Below are 21,990 nucleotides of genomic sequence, written 5' to 3' on the forward strand. Positions count from 1 at the left end.
TAAATCATTTGTCTGCAATAAGGCTACATAATGAGCATAATGCCTTATATCAACACATACATCAGTTTCCAGGACATGATTTTAGGTTTTCAGAAATACAGAGTGTACACAAGAGTATTTTTTTTGGGGGGAGGTGGGGGCTGGTGAATGAAACAGAGTATCAGGAAGCAAGGTGGGTTATAGAGTTAACAGCACATAGATTCCCAGGACTGAATGATGCCATTCCCATTAAGCCAGCCCTAAAGAAAAGGCAGATAAGTTACTGATTTTAATTGGTTGCTATTTACTATTTAAACTGCTAGATTTTTTAGTTAATTGTCTGAAGAAGGGCATTAGCCTGAAAGCATTTACGCATCATTGTTGCTGATGTTCATCGTGTTTCACTGTTGCAGTCATCACTGTAGGGTTATCCCCTGCCGGCAGGCAGTCCTTGGTCGGCCAGAATCCCAAAGTCTGAGTCCGGCGTCGGCTGCTCAGCCATGCTCCCTGACGTTAGTGTGCCAGGAGTACAAAGCTGGCAACCGACGCCATGTTCTCCAGTCTTTCTTGCTGTGCGGTGAAAGCAGTTCACAAGTGCCGGTCGGCTGACTCCTGACAATTTTCTTTTTCGTACTTCGGTCCAAAGATTTACTTCTTCTACTCAAAGCTAAGTACCCCGTCGGGGAAACTTTTTTCTTGCTCCAGTCCGATGTCAGAAAAAGTTAATAATTGCATTTCTTGTGGGAAGCAAATACCTCATAAGGATTTCCATTCTTACTGTATTCCTTGCTTAGGCCCTGACCACGACGTAGCTAGTTGTCGGTTTTGTGCTAGATTTAACCAACGCACTATTAAGCGAAGGTACGATTTTGCATTTCATTATTTCCGTAGGTGATTTAATTACAAAATGTCGTCGGACACGCTTCCGACAACCGGAGTTCACAAATGACGCAAGGATAAAGACAGGCCTCCGAGGTCCAAAACCGACGACGTTTTACAAGCAGAGCCAGCTTCAGGTTCGGCCGTCGTGAGTGAGGCACTTTCGCAGCCCCTGTCGTCGGCCATTTCGGAACTGATTGCCGAAACGGACTCCCACGAGGAGCCATCTAGGCCTTTTAGTACTTCAGCTGCTGGACCTTCGGACAATGCTCCCTCGGATGGGTCCGGAACCACTGTGCAGGTACCGGCTTCCGAGGGGGTTTTCAGGCCTACACAGCTTCTGATAAAGACAAAGCCAAAGACTCCTTCCAAATCTAAGACTTCAGTCCAGGCCTCTTCTGATCCGGGACACAAATCCCAAAAACAGTTACTTAAGATGGCGAAGGACTTACTTACCATGATTAGGGGTTCACATCCCCCACCAGATAAAAGGCCTAGGCAGGAATTGGATTATGACTCTTCTGATCAGGCATCTATTTCTTCAGTGTCCTCCTCTGACCAGGATTATTCTTTCCCTCCTTATGAGGATTCTGATGCTGAGGAATCCATTCCTTCAGCTTCTCCCCCTGAGGATTTTTCATTTGGGGAAACTTTACATGAAATGAGGGAACATTTTCACTGGGAAGGACAGGAGTACTCGGAATCTAAGAGAAGACTTAGGGATTTTCTTCTTCTTCCCCAACATAGACCCCTGGCTATTCCTCCTATTTTAGATATTGTGGATGATGCCTTTTCTGAGGCCAATTTAACTCCTGACTCTCTTCCTCCAGCCCCTGTTAAGCCCGACAGATATTATAGGGTCCCTGAGTCTCACCAGTTCCTATTCAAGAATCCTACTGCTGATCCTGAAACCATTTCTCAGGGCCCTAAGGGGGTTAAGGCCGCTTCTGCTAAAAAACCCATTCCGACAGATAAGGATTCCAGAGCTTTAGAGAGATGGGGCAAAATCATGTACACTTCTGCAACTTTATCAATTAGTGCTTTAAACTGTCAATTTCATATGCTAAAATACCAGCAATTTCTACTGTCTGTTATGAAACAAAAGCTACCTTCCATTTCCGCATGTGCAGATAATAAGGAATTACATGATTTGATGCATGCCACTGAACAAGTAAGGAAGCATGGTTTACACTGTGGTTTTGATGCTTTGGAGGCTTCTTGTAGGGTTGCTGCCTCTGGCACAGTCATTAGAAGGCATGCTTGGTTAAAGGAACAAAACTTACCTGATCAAGTGAAAGCTAAGTTACTGGATGCGCCTGTTCAGCATGATGTTTTGTTTGGATCTAAGGCTGAAGAGGTGATAAAGAAAATGGAGGATAAGGCAAAATCCATGAAAACGGTTAAGGATTTCTTACAAGTACAGCCCCCCAGATTTAGTAGGAATTGGCCAACAAAAAATTGGTCCTTTCCCTATTCAGACAGGCCTCAGAGGGGTAGATATAGACATTCCAGAGGAAGGCCCCAGACGCAGACCTCCTACAGACCAAGACAGTGGACTGCTTCCACCCCTAGGGGTGGAGAGGACAGGTCTCAAACTCATAGAAAACAGGCTCAATGACTCCCCCTGTTGGGCTGCAGGAACTTCTTTCCTGGAAGCCCCTCTCGGAGGAAAACTCTCTCTTTTTCACCAGAATTGGACTTACATAACCCAAGACAAGTGGGTTCTAGATGTGGTTTCAAGAGGTTACAAATTCCTCTTTCATACCCTACCAAGACCAAACGGATGGCCGGACCTACCAAAACACCAATGGTCAGAGGCCTTAAACCAGGTGGAAGCCCTCATGGCTATGAGGGCCATAGAACTGGTTCCACTTTCAGAAATGGGGCAAGGTTTTTACTCAAGGCTCTTTCTAGTCCCCAGAAAGCAAAATTCATGGAGACCCATCCTGGATCTGTCAGTCTTGAACACTTTCCTGGAGATACCAAAATTCAAGATGCTTACTCTGCAGCAGCTCCTGCCAATGTTGAGCAAAAATGCATGGATGGTAACATTGGATTTAAAGGAGGCTTACTTACACATTCCTATCAGACAGGAGTGCAGAAAATACCTAAGGTTCAAAGCTGGCTCGAGCCATTTTCAATTCTCTGCGCTGCCCTTTGGATTGTCTACTGTGCCCAGCGTCTTCACCAAATGCCTGGCACCAGTAGTAGCTTATTGCAGACTCAAGGGAATTCAAATTTACCCTTATCTGGACGACTGTCTTATTCAAACAGACAGCAAGGATGTCTTACTACAACACCTAGAATTTGTTCAGAACCTTCTCAAGTTCCTTGGATTCACTGTGAACATAAAAAAGTCAAATTTGACACCCTCACAACAGATAATTTTTCTGGGTGCTCTTCTAAACACAACAACCCAGATGGCATTTCTGACATCCGAAAAACAATTACAGCTGGCTTCAACTTTCAAAACCTTGACGACACTAACCCAGCTATCTGCAAGGAAATTCCTGCAGGCATTGGGTTACATGGCCTCTTGCATCCTTCTCATACCATATGCAAGACTGCATATGAGAAAAATACAATGGTACCTAAAAAGTGTATGGTCTCAGCATTGCCACAGTCTAGACACACAGATCACCGTCCTGCCTTGTCTACAAAAGGAATTCCTTCGGTGGACCAAGGCATGTATTCTCAACAGAGGGAAAGCCTTCAGTCTGCCTCCAGCCAGCCAGATACTAACCACGGACGCCTCAGATTACGCATGGGGAGCCCACTTGCAGGGAAAATGTTGCAAGGCTTTTGGACAAAGGATCAGAAGCACTTGCATGTCAATTTAAAGGAAATGTTAGCCGTTCAGAACACTCTCTTGGCCTTCAGGGATCTCCTACAACCAGGACAACTACTGATACGGAATGACAACATCACAGTTCACACTCCTACCCCCTTTGCAGACTAGCCATGACTCTATGGAACACAGCTCAAGCTTGCAAAGTGGACCTACAAGCTCAGTTCCTACCAGGGAAACAAAACATTCTGGCAGACAGTCTGAGCAGGAACCTGTCCGACCCACACGAATGGATGCTGGACACCGAAATATTCAAGATAATTACATCAGTCTGGGGCTGCCAGCACATAGATCTCTTTGCATCCCCCCTCAACCATCAATTACCAATTTTTTGCACAAGGACATTCCACGAGCTAGCATGGAAAGTGGATGCACTATCATTCAGCTGGAGAAATCTCTTGGGGTATGCCTTCCCACCTCTACTTCTTCTTCCACGGGTGTTATTAAAGATCAAGCAGGACAAGCCCAAGATGATAATTTTACTGGCCCCAAATTGGCCTCGACAATTTTGGTACCCAACACTGATGAATCTTTCACAGGACCCCCCTTGGGTTTTACCTCAGACTCCAAATCTTTTGTCCCAACACCAGGGTCAGGTTCTGCACTCTCATGTCAAAACTCTCAGCCTGGCAGCCTGGCTAATTCAGGGTCTATGATTAATCCTCTCCTTCCCAAACAGGTTATGGATGTCATTTTAGAAGCCAGACGCCCTAGCACTAGAAAATCTTATGCAGGAAAATGGAAAAGATTTTGCACCTAGATGCATGATCAGGATTCGGATCCTCTTACTCCTGATATTCCTCTGATTTTACTATACCTGACAGACCTGTTACATAAGGGTCTCTCCTTCTCTTCCATAAAGATACATGCCTCAGCTATCTCTGCACATTATAATACAGAGCCTCCAATCTTTTCCCACCAACTCATGAGACAATTTCTCAGAGGAGCTAAGAATTTAAGGCCTCCTAGAACACCACCCATTCCTGCCTGGGATCTCAACTATGTTTTGGAAAAACTCACTCTACCTCCTTTTGAGCCTGCTGTCACATCTGACATCAAGTTTCTATCATGGAAGACAGCCATCCTGTTAGCTTTGACTTCAGCCAGGAGAGTTTTGGAGTTGCATGCACTTATGGCTGTGGAACCCTATATTATTTTTCACCAAGACAGGGTGTCTTTAAGGACTAATCCTACTTTCATGCCTAAGGTGGTTTCCAAAGTGGCTTTAAATCAAACTATTCACCTGCCAACTTTTTTCTCCAATCCTCAAAATAGGGGGGAAAGGATCTTGCATTCCTTGGATGTACACAGACAACTTTGTTTTTACCTGGATAGAATCAAGAACATCAGGAAAACAGAGCAATTGTTTGTTTCTTATGCTTCCAATTCCCAAGGCAAAGCCATTTCAAAACAGACCATTTCTAAATGGATCGCTCATGGCATCAGATTTTGTTACTCTCACCATGGAAAGCAAATCCTAGGAAGTATTAGGACTCACTCTACCAGGGCTGCTGCTACTTCAGCTGCCTTCCTCAGGGAAGTACCTACCAAAGACATTTTGGAAGCTGCAACTTGGAGTTCGGTGCATACTTTTTCTAAGCACTACAATCTACCTCTCTACTCTAAGTCTAGGGCAGGCTTTGCTTCTGCAGTCTTGCAGGGCCTTCTAGCCGCCCACTCTACTTTATGACCACCTCCCTTTTCTTCTGCTTTGGGATTCAACCTTACAGTGATGACTGCAACAGTGAAACACGATGAACATAGTACAGTTGTGTACACTTACCATAAATGTAGATGTTCGAGTGTCTTCACTGTTGCAGTCTGGGTTACCCTCCCTCCTGTCCCCTCTTACTCTTTCTTTTGTGTGGTTCCCTACTTCACCCTTCTTCTGAGGTGTATTTGCAAAGGGTATGGGGTTAGACTCATTTTTGGACTCCTGACATCTGGGGCAAGGAAAACTGGAGAACATGGTGTCGGTTGCCAGCTTTGTACTCCTGGCGCACTGACGTCAGGGAGCATGGCTGAGCAACCGACGCCAGACCCAGACTTTGGGATTCTGGCCGACCGAGGACTGCCTGCTGGCAGGGGAGAACCCTACAGTGATGACTGCAACAGTGAAGACACTCGAACATCTACATTTATGGTAAGTGTACACAACTGTACTTTCTGATTTTATGTCATTTTTATGTTGTTTGAGTGATTAAACCTTGGACTTTACTTTGTGGTAGTTGTTGCTATTTTTACCGTTCAACCTCCTAGAAGGAAGGGACTAAAAACAAATAATGCAGTTTGACTATCCAAAAAGAGTAGATTGCTAATACAAGATACAGAAAAAGTATGGAAGGAATGACAAAAATATAAAACACCTCAGTTTCTTGAAAACTTAAGAATGCTTCGAAAATCATACTAAAAAGCAAATAAATTAAGACAAAAACCATGCTGTATAACTTTCAGAATAATACTAAACACAACCCTAAAAAATTTTTGGACACCCATTAAAGAAATCTTACATCCCAGCCAAAAATTCAACCCAAACCTCTCTCCCAATAACTCACCATTAAAAACTTTTATAAACAGTATAGCATTTCTAACCAGGGATTCATGAACATATAATCCCAACTCTGCCCAGCAGCCACATTTCACCACATCCACTTTCACCCACATCCTATATAAAGCGACTCTTAAACTTAAACCGTGCTCTTCTTCAGCTGATTACCTTCCAAGCGAGTACGTAAAATTAGCAGCCAATCGCATTGAATATTGTATCTGAATCCTTATAAATAGGTCAGTCCAGGAATCTCACATTCCCTCTCTCTGGAAAAAGTCACACATTATCCCTCTGTACAAAGGAGGAAATTCAACAGACATTAATAACTTTAGACCTATAGCAATCTTCTCTCCCCTCGCCAAAGTACTTGAAAAATGTATTCAAAAGCAAATGTTAGACTCCTGAAGGAAGAATTCCTGTCCCCTACACAACATGGCTTCTGTCCTTCCCATAGTACTAGTACTGCCTTTCTAACCTATATAGATACTGTACATAAAGCTAGAGATAATGGCCAACTAGTCTCTTCCTTATTTCTAGACTTGTCTAAAGTCTTCAACACAGTTTGTCACAGCAAAGTTCTACTTGAAATGTTCTCACTAGATTTCTCCTAGCCCACCCTTCTGTGGTTCAAAGGCTACCTGTCTAATAGGTATCAGTCAGTAAAATGGCACTCCACACTCTCTCCTTATCTCCTAATCACCACCAGCTCTATCCTTGGTCCCATCCTCTTTAACATTTTCACCAGCACCCTCTATACATCCACAAAACAAGACACCCTGATACAATACACAGATGATTCCACTCTCATATGCACATCTGACAATATGATACACCTCCAAAAAAATTACTCAGGAAGCTTTAACAGCCACTGAAATATGGTTTCATTACTCACAACTCATGCTCAATCCAGAAGAGACCAAACTACTATTTTTCCCCCAAATCCATCTGTTGTGAAAAACATAATTTAAAGTCCTCTCTCTCTTTTTTTTTTTTTGTATTATTTCTGAACATCTTTTTTAAATTTGCACATATGACAAAGGCAATATTACACTTATATAAATGAAAAACATACAAAATTATATCACTTGTTGTTTCAATGATGTCAGTGATGAAACTGTTTAAAGTCCTCTCTCTTAATAATACGACCATTGAAGTCAGTTGTCACATCAAATTATTAGGGGTGATAGTGGATGATAATCTTACATTTGACCTGCATATACAAAATTTGCATAAGAAAAACTCATCAAAAATTAGGAATGCTTTACAGAACCAAAAAGTTTCTCACCGACACACAAAAACTACACTTGCCACTACTTATCTCCTCCCCACACTTATTTATGGCGCTGCATCCTTACTAACCTCCAGGCTTCACAAAATTAAAACTTGAACAATGCTATAACAAAGTTGCTAAATGTGCAGCAAATACTCCTTTCAGAACCCACCACTGTATAGTACTAAAAAGCCTAAATTGGTTAAAACTGCTTCATTAACTAACATATACACAGCCTCTTACCACCAATAAAGTTATCCAGCATCCATCTGTCTGTCCAGCACTAAAAATCATTCTATACAACTATGTTCCTAGTTGGTCATTGTGATCCAGTGAAGAAAAACTCCTGTCTGTCTACAAACCTGTCAGATCTGCTGGTCATTGTCTGCACTTGTACAAGATTGCTAAGGGTTGGAATTCCTTACCTGTATCCATCAGGTCAGTACCCTCCCTTCTATCTTTCAAAATCACTCTGAAAGACTTCCTAGCTAAAATCAGGTTCAGTTCTTGTTCAAAACCAGGATAAATTATATTCCTAAATGTGAACAAGTACTTTTTCATTCCTTATACCTCCTTATTCTCCCTTCTTCACTTACTTCCTTACAATAGAGAAATAAGTAATGTTCAAGGAATGAATAAAAATTTCATACAGTAATAAAGAAAATTACATAGTGGAACAAAAACAGAGCACAACATGTTAGTATGAGAGGTCAGTACTATATACAGTATTATGTGATCCGTAGAGTATTTTTATAGTAAAATGTGACATTGTTACTATCCTAATAAAAGACATGTTTCACCAAATAGTTTCATTTTGCCAGCACTTCAGAATAGAGTAAAATAGTAATGCCTGGGCTAAATATAAGATGGAGAGGGGAAAAAAGAATGCAGAGAAAGAAGGCAGTGAATGGATTAGGAATGGAGTGGTATAGTGTGTGTTAAAAGGTGTAGAAGATAAGTATTGAAAGGTCATCCAGATATAGTACAGGAGTATAGCCAGTTGTTTCTTAGGTGTTCTTTAAGATGTAACTTAAAATTGGAAGTACTAGTGGTGTTTCAGATGTGTTGAGGAATGGAATTCTATTTTTTGCATATCTGGTTTGAGAACAAAGAATCCCTATTGTTAGCCTTAGTGACTTTTAGAAGGAGTTTGCTAGACGATGTTGGTATTCTAGCATTATTGCATTCCTGAAATACGTTTTTGAATGCAGGGTAGTTATTGGGTTTATGAACTGTGGTGTTGGCAAGAGTTAGTTGGTTCAGGGATAATGGATTAGGCAGTTTAGTTCACGAAGGGCAGAGCAGGGGTAAGATCTGTAGGGATGACCGACAGCAAATTTTGCTATTTTATGGTAACAAGACTCTAATTTGTTCATATCAAATTTTTGGAGTTGAGTGCAAATGGGTGATGAGTATAGATGAGTGGAGAGGAGGTTATTCCTGGCTACAGAGTGCTGGGTGGTGTTAATAAGGTATGGCTTGGATCTATAAAGTGTTCCAAGTTTTGTATGGACCTTTTTTAATGGATAGTGCTATGTGTTTCTCAAATTTTAGGCATGTGTCTATTGTTACCCCAAGGAGTTTGGTGTGTTCTACCAGTTGAATTATAGTTTTGTTGGAGGAGTATATAGTGAAAGGGAGAAGGAGCTTCTGTGTTTTGTATTAGAGAATAGCATTAGTTTTGTTTTGTTAGGGTTGAGTATCAGTTGGTAGTATAAGAGATAGTGTTCTATATCTGTGAATGATTTTTTTTCTATGAGTTCTGCTAGGGATGGAGCTGCACAAATAAGGGTAGAGCTGTCTGCATATTGTACAATGGTGGTGAAATGGGTGGCTGTCCAAAGTTTGTAAAGATGGTGAATAGTAGTGGACCAAGGCCTGAGCCTTGTGGCACCCCAACTAAGACTGGTAGTGGGATAGAGAGTTTGTTTTCCGTCTTGACTGTTTGTTGTCAGTCAGTAAAGTAACTATGGAACCAAGATAATGATGGATAGGAGAGGTTTAGGGATGGTAGTTCCTTGAGTAGTTTTTGGTGTGATAATGTTTTGAATGCCATGGATGAGTCAAGAAAGATTGAGGATATGTGATGACCCTTGTTTCTGAGCTCACTGAAAGTGTTGGTGAAATTTATCAGTTTTGTTGTGTTTGGTCTGTAACCATGTTGGGTATTGGATAGAAGGCTATTGCTTTCTAAGTGATCAAGGAGATGAACATGTATGCATTTTTCAAGAATTTTGGCCAGTGGTGGGAGTATTGTTATTAGTCGGTAATTTGAAAACTTAGTAGAGGAGCCACCTTTGTGCAAAGGAATGATATGAGAAATTTTCCAGAGCTTTGGGATGTATTGTTCCGTTATGGACCTGTTGATAAGGATAGAGATGGGATAAGATATGATTTCAGCTGCCAGTTTGAGAAATTCGTTTGGGAGCTGGTCAGAAGTGAGGGATGAGGGTTTAATTGTAGTAGAAGTGTTTTGATTGTGCTGGTTTGTAGTGGTCTCATATAAAAAGGACTGGGGCAAGGTTCTGAGTCAGATGGTATTAATGGGGATGTATTATTGCCATTTTTTATGAGGGACAGTATTGAACTTATGAAGTGTGAATTAAACTGTGATGCTATATTTTCTTTGGAATTTATGGTGGTAGGAGTAGGTGTAGAGGTTTGACCAGGATTGAGGAGTTGTTTTATGGCTGCCCAGAATTTTGGGGTGTTATTTTGGTGATTTTGTTGGATTGAAGTGTAATAAGCATTTTTTTTATCATTGTTGATTTGTTTTTTTGGCCTGGTTTTTGTGTTGTTAATGTGATTCAATATGATTGTTTTTTGGTCTCTTGATATTAAAACCAGGCTCTCTCTGTTTTAGGAGTTGCATGGTGTCCTTAGTTAGCCATGGTAGCTTCTTTGCTCTAACCCAGAACTTCCTAAGAGGTGCTTGAGTGTTTAGTATGTCTAGGAAAGTATTATCAAAGTATTTGACTGCAGAATCCATGTGGAGATGTTTTTTTTTTTTTTTTGGGGGGGGGGGGTCCAGTCACATTGTTTAAGAAGTGAATTGAAGGTTTTTGGGGGAGGATTTTTTTTTGGTATGAATATGTTTAAATATGATATTTTTATGAGGGCATTTCTAAATAGGTTGGTGGGGTGATGGTCACTGAGACTGTCTGGTAGGCATCCAGTTAGGTAACCAAAGGAGGGCCTATTTGTTAGTGTCTAATCAAGGGTTGATTGCTTTTTGTTGCGTGTGTCGATTCTGGTTGAGGCAAGTATTAACTGAGAGAAACCGTAAAGGTAAATAAAGTTGGTAAGGTTTTTAGATGAGAGGTGGTCCAATCTAAGTTAAAGTCTCCTATTATAATAGTTTCCTGAGTAAAAATGGAGGCAGACAACTGAGAAGGTTCTTGATGATTGAGGGGTTGTTACCTGGAGGGATGTAGGTGGCAATAATTACAGTGTGCTTTTTGGAGTTTAGGTGGAGACGTGAAATTAATATTTCAGATTTTATCAGGTTTGGGGGCTCATTTACAAGTTATTCCAATTTGAGTGTGCCCTTGTATGCTATGGCTATGCCACCACTGCATTTATGAGTTATATCAAGTCTGTGTAAATTGTATCCCATGGTTAGGATTTCAGAGTATTTTACATGGGGCTTCAGCCATGTTTCAGTTATAACTACAGTGTTTGGAGTACATAGGATGAGAGTTGAGTGAAATTCATGAACCTTCTTTAGGATGCTTCTTAGGTTCATGTTTAATAATAGGAGGTCAGAGCCATTGTGTGTTGGGTTATAGATGCTGTGAGGTATTGTAGCGGTGACCTGTACTTTGTTTTTCGTATTTATCTGGTTTGGTACAACAGGTCTTTAGCATAACGTGTTATCTCTGGTTGTGCTTTATTTTATTGGTAACGTTATGCCTGCTGAACATGCTGCATACAACAAAGATGACACTACCACTATTTCGTTTGATGCCCTTGGAGGCATTGTTTATGGTAAATCTGGAGGAAAAGCTGATACCTTGGGTAACCCGCTCCTTGATTTGGGCTTTGGCGTCCAGAAGGAAGGATTACAAACAAGGAACATACCAGCAGCAGTGGACAGAGCCTTTGAGGACTTATTAAAAGAATGGAACTTCAAGGCAGGTAAAATGCAGCGCCTGCAATGGCAGGCATTTCACCTTGAAGCTTGTTTAAAATATGGCATTGTCCCCAGGGGTATGAGAGTCCTGTGCATGCCAGCACAGGGCGACAGATACCCGGACTTACTAGCACAGTGGCAGGCTCTTAACCTGCATACCAGCATGGAGTATATGAAGTTACTGATCAAGTTTTTTGCACCAGAATTGGCGGCTTTGAAGCAGGAAGTAACATCACTATATTTGCGATTACAGACGGATTTTCCAGATAGCAAAAGTAAGGAAAGAATTTCTACAGTCATGCTACAACTATCTAAGGAAGCAGATAAACTTAAAGACGTTAAATTAGGCAAAATCAGGAGGGATCATTCCGATTTTACGGATAGTAATATCTTTGTCTGGCCCAGATTCAAAGAACGAGCAACAGAAACAACGAGACGTCCCTCAGTGATGACGACAACACGTTCGGATGCCATACGAGCTACAGAGATAGATCCAGCGGCACACATAGAGGCCAGCACAACGTCCGATACCCGTACAGTCGCAACTAAGCCGAAATCGTCTGGTATGTTAATCCAACACGGAGCTGAGATGAGGAGCTTTATTGGCAGTCCATCTCGTTCCATGAGCAACTTGGGGGATGATATGACTATCACACGTACAGGGGCCGTGACAGCAGATACTACCCCCAGTAGTAACAACACTCTTGTTTCGCATTTAGAAAGTGTCTCTCCAAACAGCGAAACACATATTCCACAGCCAGCTGAACATGCATTAATTTCAGGGGGTCTTCCAAGCTCCACAATAGTGACAGCAAGTGAGAGCGTTCACAACAATGAAACAGGGGCTCGGCCGAAAACATATGCAGGGGCTTTGCATTTTTTGGGGAACCTACCGGCACCAGTGCGGAGGAAAGGAGCAGGGAAGAGGTCCCTAAGCGAGGACAGGAACACAGACAAGCGTCGGAGGACTTTACAGTGACTAACAGTATGTCTAATGGCATTGTATGCAATTTATCTCAATTTGTGTTGAGTACCGACGAGCTAGAGATTTTAAATAAGGGCTTGACCTTTGTCCCTAGTAATAAATGTGAATACAGCGATATCATATTTGATTTGATGCTGTTTTGTAGGAGTGTGATGTTAAAATTGATTTTTAATAACCAAACCAATGGAGCAATAGGCCCTAAGACACCCAGCACATTTGCTCCTAACTTCACACCCACACTTAACCTGTTCATGAACGCATGTGAGAATGACCTTTTTAAATATTTTGAGGGGAGGAGTGTTAATAGATATCATAACCTTACACCGACACAAAGGACTGCTTTACATGGACTTATGGACAGGAAAGAAGGAACCATAAAGATGGCTGATAAGGGGGGAGCCATTGTAGTATTAGACACGTGTTGGTATGAAAAGAAATTGTTAGACACACTGACCTTAGATGGAGCATATGAACCCATTAACCCTTTACAAGTTAGAATGATTATAGATAATGTACATAGTCAGTTAAACAACTTATTAGAGAGGGGTTTGTTAGAACATGAAGCCTATGAGTTCCTTAAGATAGATAAACCAGTTACGCCTATATTTAAGGCTATGCCTAAAATACATAAATCATTGATAAACCCACCACTCAGACCCATTGTCTCGGGGAGAGGGTGGGTCACTGAAAATATTTCTATATGGTTGGAATTTACACTGAAACCATATTTAGACAAAATAGATAACATACTAAGAGATACAGGGCATTTTTGGGGGCTATTAGCCGCAGTTACTAAACCCAAATATGGTGGATTTTTGATGGCCACACTGGACGTCAACAGTTTATTTACTGTCATTGAACATCAATATGGGATAACAGCAGTGGGAGAAGTTATAAGTAGACTGGGAGCGACCGATCATAAGCGACTGGTAGTGGAGAATTTACTAGCTTTGGTTTTGAACAACAATGTCTTCATAGGACCAGGGTCCATATATAGACAAGCACAGGGGGTAGCTATGGGCACCCCCTGTGCTAATACATATGCAAACTTGGTTATGTCCAAGTGGGAAACTAAAGAAATCCTTAATAATCAGGAATGGATTAAATATATAGTCTTGTATGTCAGATTTGTGGACGACGTCTTTATTTTGTGGGACGGGGACACTTCCACCTTTGAGAGCTTTTTAGCCTTTCTTCATACCACCACTACTTTTTTGACCTTTAGTGCTAAAACTTCTTTTACCCAGATAGAGTTCCTGGATGTTTGTGTGGAACAGAGTAATCTTGGTTTCACCTCCAAACTATACAGGAAACAATGTTGGCAGAATGCACTGTTATCCTATGACAGCATGCACCCGAGATATATCTTTCCCAATATTGTCAAGAGCCAAGTGGGTAGGATATCTAGGGTGTGTTCTGAAGATACCTGTTGTGAAGAAGAATTATCTAGGCTGAGTGGACATTTTATAGATAGGGGTTATGAGAGGGTTATGGTTTGTAAAGCAGTAAGTAACAATACACTACATAGGAAGACGAAGAATAGGCCATGGATGCAAGGCCCTGTTAGTGGTAGACAGACAGATACTGGATCATGTAGCAATAGGAAGGAACAACCTAAACTACTTTTTACATATGGTAGTAATATTAAAGATATATGTAATATAGTTCAAAATAATTGGAATATACTAAGAAGTGATATTAGTCTTAAGGACGTAGTGGCAGAACGTCCCATGTTTAGCTACAGGAGAAACAACAATCTTAAGGACCTATTATGTAAAGAGGTATATTTGGATAGGAGACCTACAATAGACATCAGAGCAGGCACATATCCTTGTGGCAACTGCAAGGCCTGTAAATACATTAACAATTACATTGAATATAAACATCCCAATATGACACAAACATTTACATTTAAAGGGAGGGCTACTTGCAGGGCAAAACATTTGGTATATATGGCCAATTGTGAACAATGTGAAAGTTTTTATGTAGGTATGACCAATAATATGCTGAAGGTCCAGATTTTACAACACATTAGTAATATCAGAACAGGTCAAGTGAGTAATGCTTTATATAGGCACATAGAGAAGAATCCTACACATACTTTCAAGTTTAGATGTATTGTTAATATTGCTATCAATGATAGGGGGGGGGGACATTCAGCACAGAACAGCATTAGCTGAATCCAAGTGGATAGTAGATCTAAGAGCTCATAGACCACCTGGTCTTAATGATGTCTTACCCATTAAACCTGCTTTACAAAAAAGGCGGGCTTTTAGGAGTAAGTGATTGGATGATCTGTGTTTTAAATATGGCTGCTTTTGTTATTTTAAATTATGTCTGATGAAGGATTATTCCGAAAGCGCTTACTTTTAATAAAGGTGATTCAACAAAGAATATTTCAGCGGTGACCTGTACTTTGTTTTTCGTATTTATCTGGTTTGGTACAACAGGTCTTTAGCATAACGTGTTATCTCTGGTTGTTCTTTAGGATGCTTCTTAGGTTCATGTTTAATAATAGGAGGTCAGAGCCATTGTGTGTTGGGTTATAGATGCTGTGAGGTATTGTACAATGTGGTGTAAGGGCAGTGTATATTTGACATCCTGGAATGGGATGTATGTCCCCACATAGTTTAAGGTAGTTGGCTTTTATCAGAAATACATGTGTTATTTTGGGTAGTAGTCTGGCAGATTTATAGTATATGTGATGTTTTGTATGCAAGTCTGTGTATCTGAGTGTAAACAGATCTATGTGGGAGCAGTTGAAGAGGTAAGGTAATACGACTATGCTTGTTAAGTTAGAGTTGAGTGAAGCACTGAATGGGTTAGTGGGAGAGTAAATGCAAGTGATGTGTTGTTTGTGATAAGAGGTAGTGTGGTAAGTTAGGATGAGTAGGCAGAGAAGAGATGCGTTGAAGTAGCATACATACTGAGTGTGGATTGTGATAGGCTGTGCTTAAAGAGTTTGGATAGGCTTATGGTTGGAAGTTTGTTTAGTGCTTAAGCATAAAAGAAGCAACAGAGGGGGGTGGGTGGGAATTGGGGGTATGGTAGGGGATCTGAGTGAGCCCAAGCAGAGCGAGGGCAAACAGAGTGGGTTGAATCATGAGGGAGACAAGTGAGCAGAAACAGTAACAAAAACTATCAGTTACACCGCCATGCCACATGTCAGTGCAAGTAAAACAGTCCGTTGAATACTACTGAACATATACTTTTATAAACTCTGCCTAAGTGTTAGTAATACTTGAGATTAGGCCAGAATAAGAAAATAGTAAAGAAAATGTTTAGGGTGTGGGAGGAGGGGATTTCTAAAACTATAGCATCCCTGTTAGTGTGCACACCACTATTCTAAGGAGGCTGAAGGTTTTCTATTGCTTAGAGCTTGATTTATTGTGGAGAAAATTGGAAGGACATACGCTGTGATCTCTTTGGATAAATTGTAGCTAATCCGCAATCTTGAACGTTAGAGGGTGAGACCTCCCAGGCAACCAACACAGGTGGGGGAAGCACTCATGGTAATGTGTAAAAGCTAAACTGTGGTCTCTTCAGATAAATTGTAGCTAAGCCGCAGTATTGAGCGTTATCGGGTGAGGCCTCGCAAGCAACCAACACAGTTAGGGGAAGCACTCATGGTACTGTGTAAAAAGGAAGTGGCGAGCACACTAGGAACTGGATGCCAGGACACTGCTGCAAGCCCTGTTGAGATATATTTAGTCCTTATTATTAAAATACTTGTACAAGGCAAGTCCAGGCTTTTTCTTTCTCATAAGCAGGACATTTCATTTCCTTAGATGTATCACTTGCATGAATGTTTGTGCTTGTCTGCCTCTTATTTAGAAAGTTGCATATTTGGCATCCTAGCCCTGTAATTCTTCACAGAAGTTGCCAGGTTGTTTGCTTGTGTTTTGTATAGAGCTGTTTTTTCTTTTACTACAGTAAACCAAATATCAGTATAAAATAATAAAGAAATTATATGAAACTAAATTGTATTGTAATATAGAAAAAAAGGCTTTTGTGTTGATGAAACAAAAACAGTGACACTTGTTTCTTTTTAGGGCTCAGCAGCAGGATCTAAGGGAGATTTCTTGTTCAGTAGTGATCGTCTCATTGAAGTTGCTACAAAACTGTACCGCACTGCACAAAGTTCAACTTCACAGAAAATTAATATAGAGATTTCTGATGAGTAAGTGTTTCAGTGTTAATTGTGTACATAATTTTGGTATTCCTCAATATTCAGAAACTGAATAAATTTAGTGGTAACATAGCTGCTTATACATTTCAGTAACATTTAACCTTACACCAGGAAACACATTGTTCTGATGCATATTTTAATTAATTAATTAATTAACCAGTATGTGAACAATTCCCTTCAGTACATAGCATACCATACTTATGAAATTTATTAAACTGTAATTGTAAAAGGTTAAAAAACTTTATAATTACAGATCTGCTGACTTACTGCCTGTGTAACTGACACACACTGAGACTGTGTTGGTGCAGTACTAACCTCCCACGTTTGCAAGCACTGCATGCGTTTTCTTTAGAAATGAGAGGTCAATAAAGGTAGAGTGTGCTGTGCATCTTTGGTTTGCAGATGGGTCTTGCTTTCAGGTGATTTTGTTTGTCAAGAACATTTTAATGTAAATGTATTTGCAAATGTGTAATCTCTGGTACTGTTGGACCAGTTTATGCTTTGGTACATAGTTTACCACTGTAGCCTTTGTTTTACATCATGAAAAAATGTGAATAAAATTCCTGTTTTCCAGCAAATATATTATGATTTGTTACGGCTGGATTGTCTTAAGGCTGCAACAGGTCCTCTGATTTTATTTGCTATACAGAATGTTTTTCAAATAACTTGTAGTTTACCTGAGGGTCAACCTACTGCCCCTAAGATATCAGGTTTTACATGGTACTTCAGACTTACAGGCACTTGTTTTCTAGCACTAAAGCAGACCCTGCAGTTATATCCCTACCAAAACTGCTTCTGCTAAACAAATTACTGTTGCTAATCCCATTCTCCCTTACAAGGATGGGAAAGCTTTTGACAAGTTCGGGAAGAAATTTGAATTTTAAGCTGCCAGTTTTTTTTAATTTTTACTTCTGTTTTTTGAGAACATACAAAAGTTAACTGCCAACCTTCCTTTTGAGAAAATTTTCTTGAATGCCTCTTTAGTATTTGCTTCACATGTAATTAAACATGTTTAAAATGTTCATATGACACTGCTGATTCTTCTTTCAAAGCTGCTGCTTCTGCATCCGTCACAAGATTTGGTTGGTTACGTTCTCAAAATTTTCCTGAAGATGTTAAAACTGAAATTGTAAATTCTCCCTAGAAAAGAAAGTTGTGTTTGTCCCTTCTACAGATGAGGTACTTAAGAAGTGTGATAAAAGGGGAAAGTCATTTCAAAGCATGAGCCAAATCTTTCTACCTTCCTTTTTTAAGGCAGACAAAAAAGTTTCTTCCACCTCCAGTCCCTTTTTCAAAATGCATTTCAAGCAGCAAGGCTGTTCCAAATAGTTTTTTTTCCCATTCTTCTGCAATATCTTAACCTTTGTCAGCGCATCTAAATGATTCATGTTACTGTTTTACCTTATCTTGCATTATCATATTTCTTCTGTGTTTTAGACTCCCATCTTCATTTTTTCTCACTCGCTAGCTAGTTCTTCTGGTGTAATTTATTGTCTTCCCTCTAGAATTATATCCACTACACATTCATTAAGTTCCTCTTTTTTAACAGATAAGTAGAAAATCACCCGTGTCTAATATTTCTGTCAATAGCCTTACATCTTTATAGGTTCATAGGTGTGTGTACCAGCCTAATGGCCCTGGAGCCTTTACAAGCCTAGCCCATAGGATTACCCTGGCATCATGCCACCCGACCTTAGTTCCCAGTGACTCTGTCAAGTAAAGCTACTGGGGTGATCCCTGAAGTGAATTATCTTTTTCCCATCTACTCATCAAGATTTGTCTTGAAGAGGGCCAGTGAGGTGCTCTGCTTGGCATGTATGGGAAGTCTATTCCATAGTATGGGCAGTCTCTGGATTATGAACCTGTCCCTCCAGCATGTTCTGTTGATTGTGGTAATGAGGTTGAGGTCTCTGGAGCATGTGGTGCAGAGGGATTGGGATTTCTTTAGATGTAGCATTTCTAACACAGCTGGGTCAGACATGACTTTGTAAGTCAAGCAGAGATCGTCTCTAAGTAGGTGATATGAGACAGAGAATAGTCATCTGTCCATATAGAACATATGTTTAAGGCGTAGGATTCTCTTTGTGAGGTACTTTTGCGGCCTCTCCAGTTGTTGCAGGTGTTTAGTGGGGTGCATGCCAAGTGGGGCATTGTACTCAATGATTGGCCTAATGAGAGAAGAGTAGAGGGAGACAATGACCTCTTTCTTCCTGGATGCAAAACCCTTAGTAATGAGATGTGCCACATAGAAGGACATTCTGACCACAGTGGCAATGTGGTGGTCAAAAGAGAGGTTGCTGTCAGCCTGTGTTCCCAGCTCTCTTATAACGCCTTCTGTGCTCAGTGGGCTGTCATCGATGTGGTAATTCATGGGAACCGAGTTTTTCCCAAAGGGGATGACTACACATTTTTTGGTATTGAGTTTAAGGCCACAGTTCTGACACCAGTCGTTGGTCTCAGTGAGGCCTTTCTGTAGGATGTCAGCATCACTTGAAATCGTCTGCGAACTTTGTCAGCCAGAGTCCCTTTGTGTTGGCCTGGACTTCAGAGAAGTAAATACCAAACAGGAGAGGACCCAGGACTGAACCCTGTGGAACTCCACTCGTTACTGGTCGGCAGTCTGACTTGGAGTCAGCTACTTTCACACTGTGAGTTCTACCTGTCAGCCAGTTTGCAACCCACCTAGTGATATATAAGAGTTGATGCCTAGCTTAGTGAGTTTTTCTATGATTCCTGAGTGGGGAATGGTATCAAAGGCCTTGGCCAGATCAAGGTAGGCTGTATGAACCACCTTGCTTTCATCCACAGCTCTGGTGACTGACTCAAAGAAGTTGATCAAGTTGAGCAGGTGTGATCTACCCTTCACAAAACCAAACTGTGTGGTATCCAGAGTTTGGAAATTCCCTGTATCCTTGTTTATTAGGTCCATGATGATACATTCCATAGCTTTGCATAGCAGACTCATCAGGCTAATTAGGCGATAGTTCCCAGGGTCTGTAGTCACTCCTCCTTTGTGGAGAGGGAGGACTGTAGCAGTGCACCATTCAGTAGAGACAAAGCCTGAGGTGAGGCTGTGACTGAACATGGCACACAGGTGCCAGTTCACTCTAGTTCATGTAGAACACAGCCAGGGATATTGTCAGTTCCCATAGAAGCTGTATTCTTGGCCTTGGACAGTGCTGTTTTAACCTGTGCAGCAATAATACTGGGTGCCTGGCAATCTACTGGTATTGTGACTGGTCCATTTGGGGAGGAGTAAAGTTGGCACTAAATCTGTCGACCAGTATATTGGCAATATCTGTTAGCTCGGTATAGGAGGTACCATTGTTCAGTAGCTTAGAGCAAATCTGGGTAATGCTATGGAGATTCTTTACATAACTATGGAAGGCCATGTTCTTGTCTTACTATCTGCTGCAGTTCTGCTTTCATAGCTAGCTTTAGATTATTTGATGAGGGATCTCAACATTTTGTTGAGGCTGAGGGAGTTTTTCCAGTCTTGGGACATCATCTTATTCTGCATCAATTTCCTCCTTCTGTTGTAGAGTTTGTTTATGGCAGGGGACTACCAGATTGGCTTCCTTTTTTGGAGGAGAGCGTCTTGGTTCTGTTGGGTATGGTGAGATCTATGCATTTGTGTATGTGTTCGTACAGTGCATCGATGTATGATTCGGCGGTCATGCAACTGATCTCCATTTGCATGGGTGCCGTGAAGTTGGCCACCTCTATTTTTAGGAGCCCAAAGTTAGCTTTGGAGAAGTTTTTCATGGTGGTTACCTTTGCGAGGGGGGAGGGATGTGGATTTCCAAGGTGATTAGTTTGTGGTCAGATCTAACCAGGGTAGAGTTGACTATTGGTGTAGAGCAACAGTCGCCCATGTTAATAATGACCAGGTCAAGGATGTTGCTACATCTACTGGGGGTAAGAACGAGCTGGTCCAGGGCACTGGAATTAATGAATTCTAGGAAACTTTGGGCAAGTGTATTGGTACATGAGTCATTTTCCCAGTTAATGGAAGGGTGCATGATCTGATAAAATCATTGGATGGATCTCAGAATTTTCAATTAACTACACTTGCGGCTGTGAGATATAATTTCTTTTTGATCTAGCAGAGTTATTTTTATCTTGAGGTATAAAATATAAATTGTGTAGATATAAAATATAAATTGTGTCTGAGTTCCTGCTACTAAATGTTCATGTTCCATATCAGATATTCTCATATACTACTACTTTTGCTATGTTTCCCATCTATGTCTTCTCGATACATTCTTGCTATTGCAAGGTAGTTTCTAATATTTATTTATGGTTATTTATTGACATTTGATTACCAGGAGTGTCTGACTGGGTCGTAACCCATTTTCTGCAGAGACCTAGAGAGAAATGTTACAAAATCTACCCATAAGCATTATTCCTTGCTGAAAGCCACCTCCCCCCCCCCAAAAAAAAGTTATCTTATGCTCCATGATGTTAGTTTTAGGTGGAGTATAAGTACATGACAGTGTAGTCTTCCACCCCTGCCAGTAACCCCTTATTGCCACAAATCTACTACTATTGTCTCTGTTGTCTTTTCTTTTTTGTTACTATTGTATCCGCTTTCACAGTTTTGCATCCCTTTTCTTTTGTCTGTGACATTCTGTTGAATGTCCTCCCTGAAATCCTCTCACTGCCAAATTCACATACTTATTTCTATCCAGATGCATCTCCCATAACATTATTTCCCACTCTACACCTCGTGTTATAATTCATTACACTCTGCTTTTTGTCTGTACCTGCAAGGAGATTTACATTCCATGTTAATATTGACAAAACAGTCATTCAGATAATTTTTTAAAAGGTATTACTTTAAACAGTTATACATGACTGTTCTTCAGAATATGTTTCCGGCTTGCGGCTTACATGCACATAATAATGCTTTGGCAGGCTGATTTGTTTGTGATTGCTGCTTCTCATCTCTGTTTGAACCCAAGTTGCAATTTCCCAGACTTTTCACTTCAATAAACACACACAAAAAACAAAAACAAAAAATCTTTTAAACCCGCAACCCCCTTTAACTTTATACTTTCCAAAAACAGAGTTACTGTGGTTGCCCTAGATAGACAGCTGCACCCACATGCATTACCTAGTCTAAAATTAGTTTTAATCATGATGAAAGTACGAGTTAGA

At 40.8% G+C, this 21,990-nt stretch overlaps 1 protein-coding gene across 4 annotated transcripts in view; it reads left to right on the top strand.

The window, feature by feature from the left end:
• Positions 1-21,990, top strand: part of MYO1B (myosin IB) — a 2,891,345-nt gene that overhangs the window by 2,762,515 nt on the left and 106,840 nt on the right. For all 4 annotated transcript variants that reach the window (XM_044075201.1, XM_044075202.1, XM_044075203.1 and 1 more), the window contains one exon: positions 16,694-16,821. In XM_044075201.1, coding sequence (XP_043931136.1) covers positions 16,694-16,821 — 128 coding nt within the window. The remainder of the gene's footprint in view (positions 1-16,693; positions 16,822-21,990) is intronic.

Source organism: Protopterus annectens, chromosome 6.part0, assembly GCF_019279795.1.
Source record: "Protopterus annectens isolate FY-2018-M chromosome 6.part0, PAN1.0, whole genome shotgun sequence".
Taxonomy (NCBI): domain Eukaryota; kingdom Metazoa; phylum Chordata; order Ceratodontiformes; family Protopteridae; genus Protopterus; species Protopterus annectens.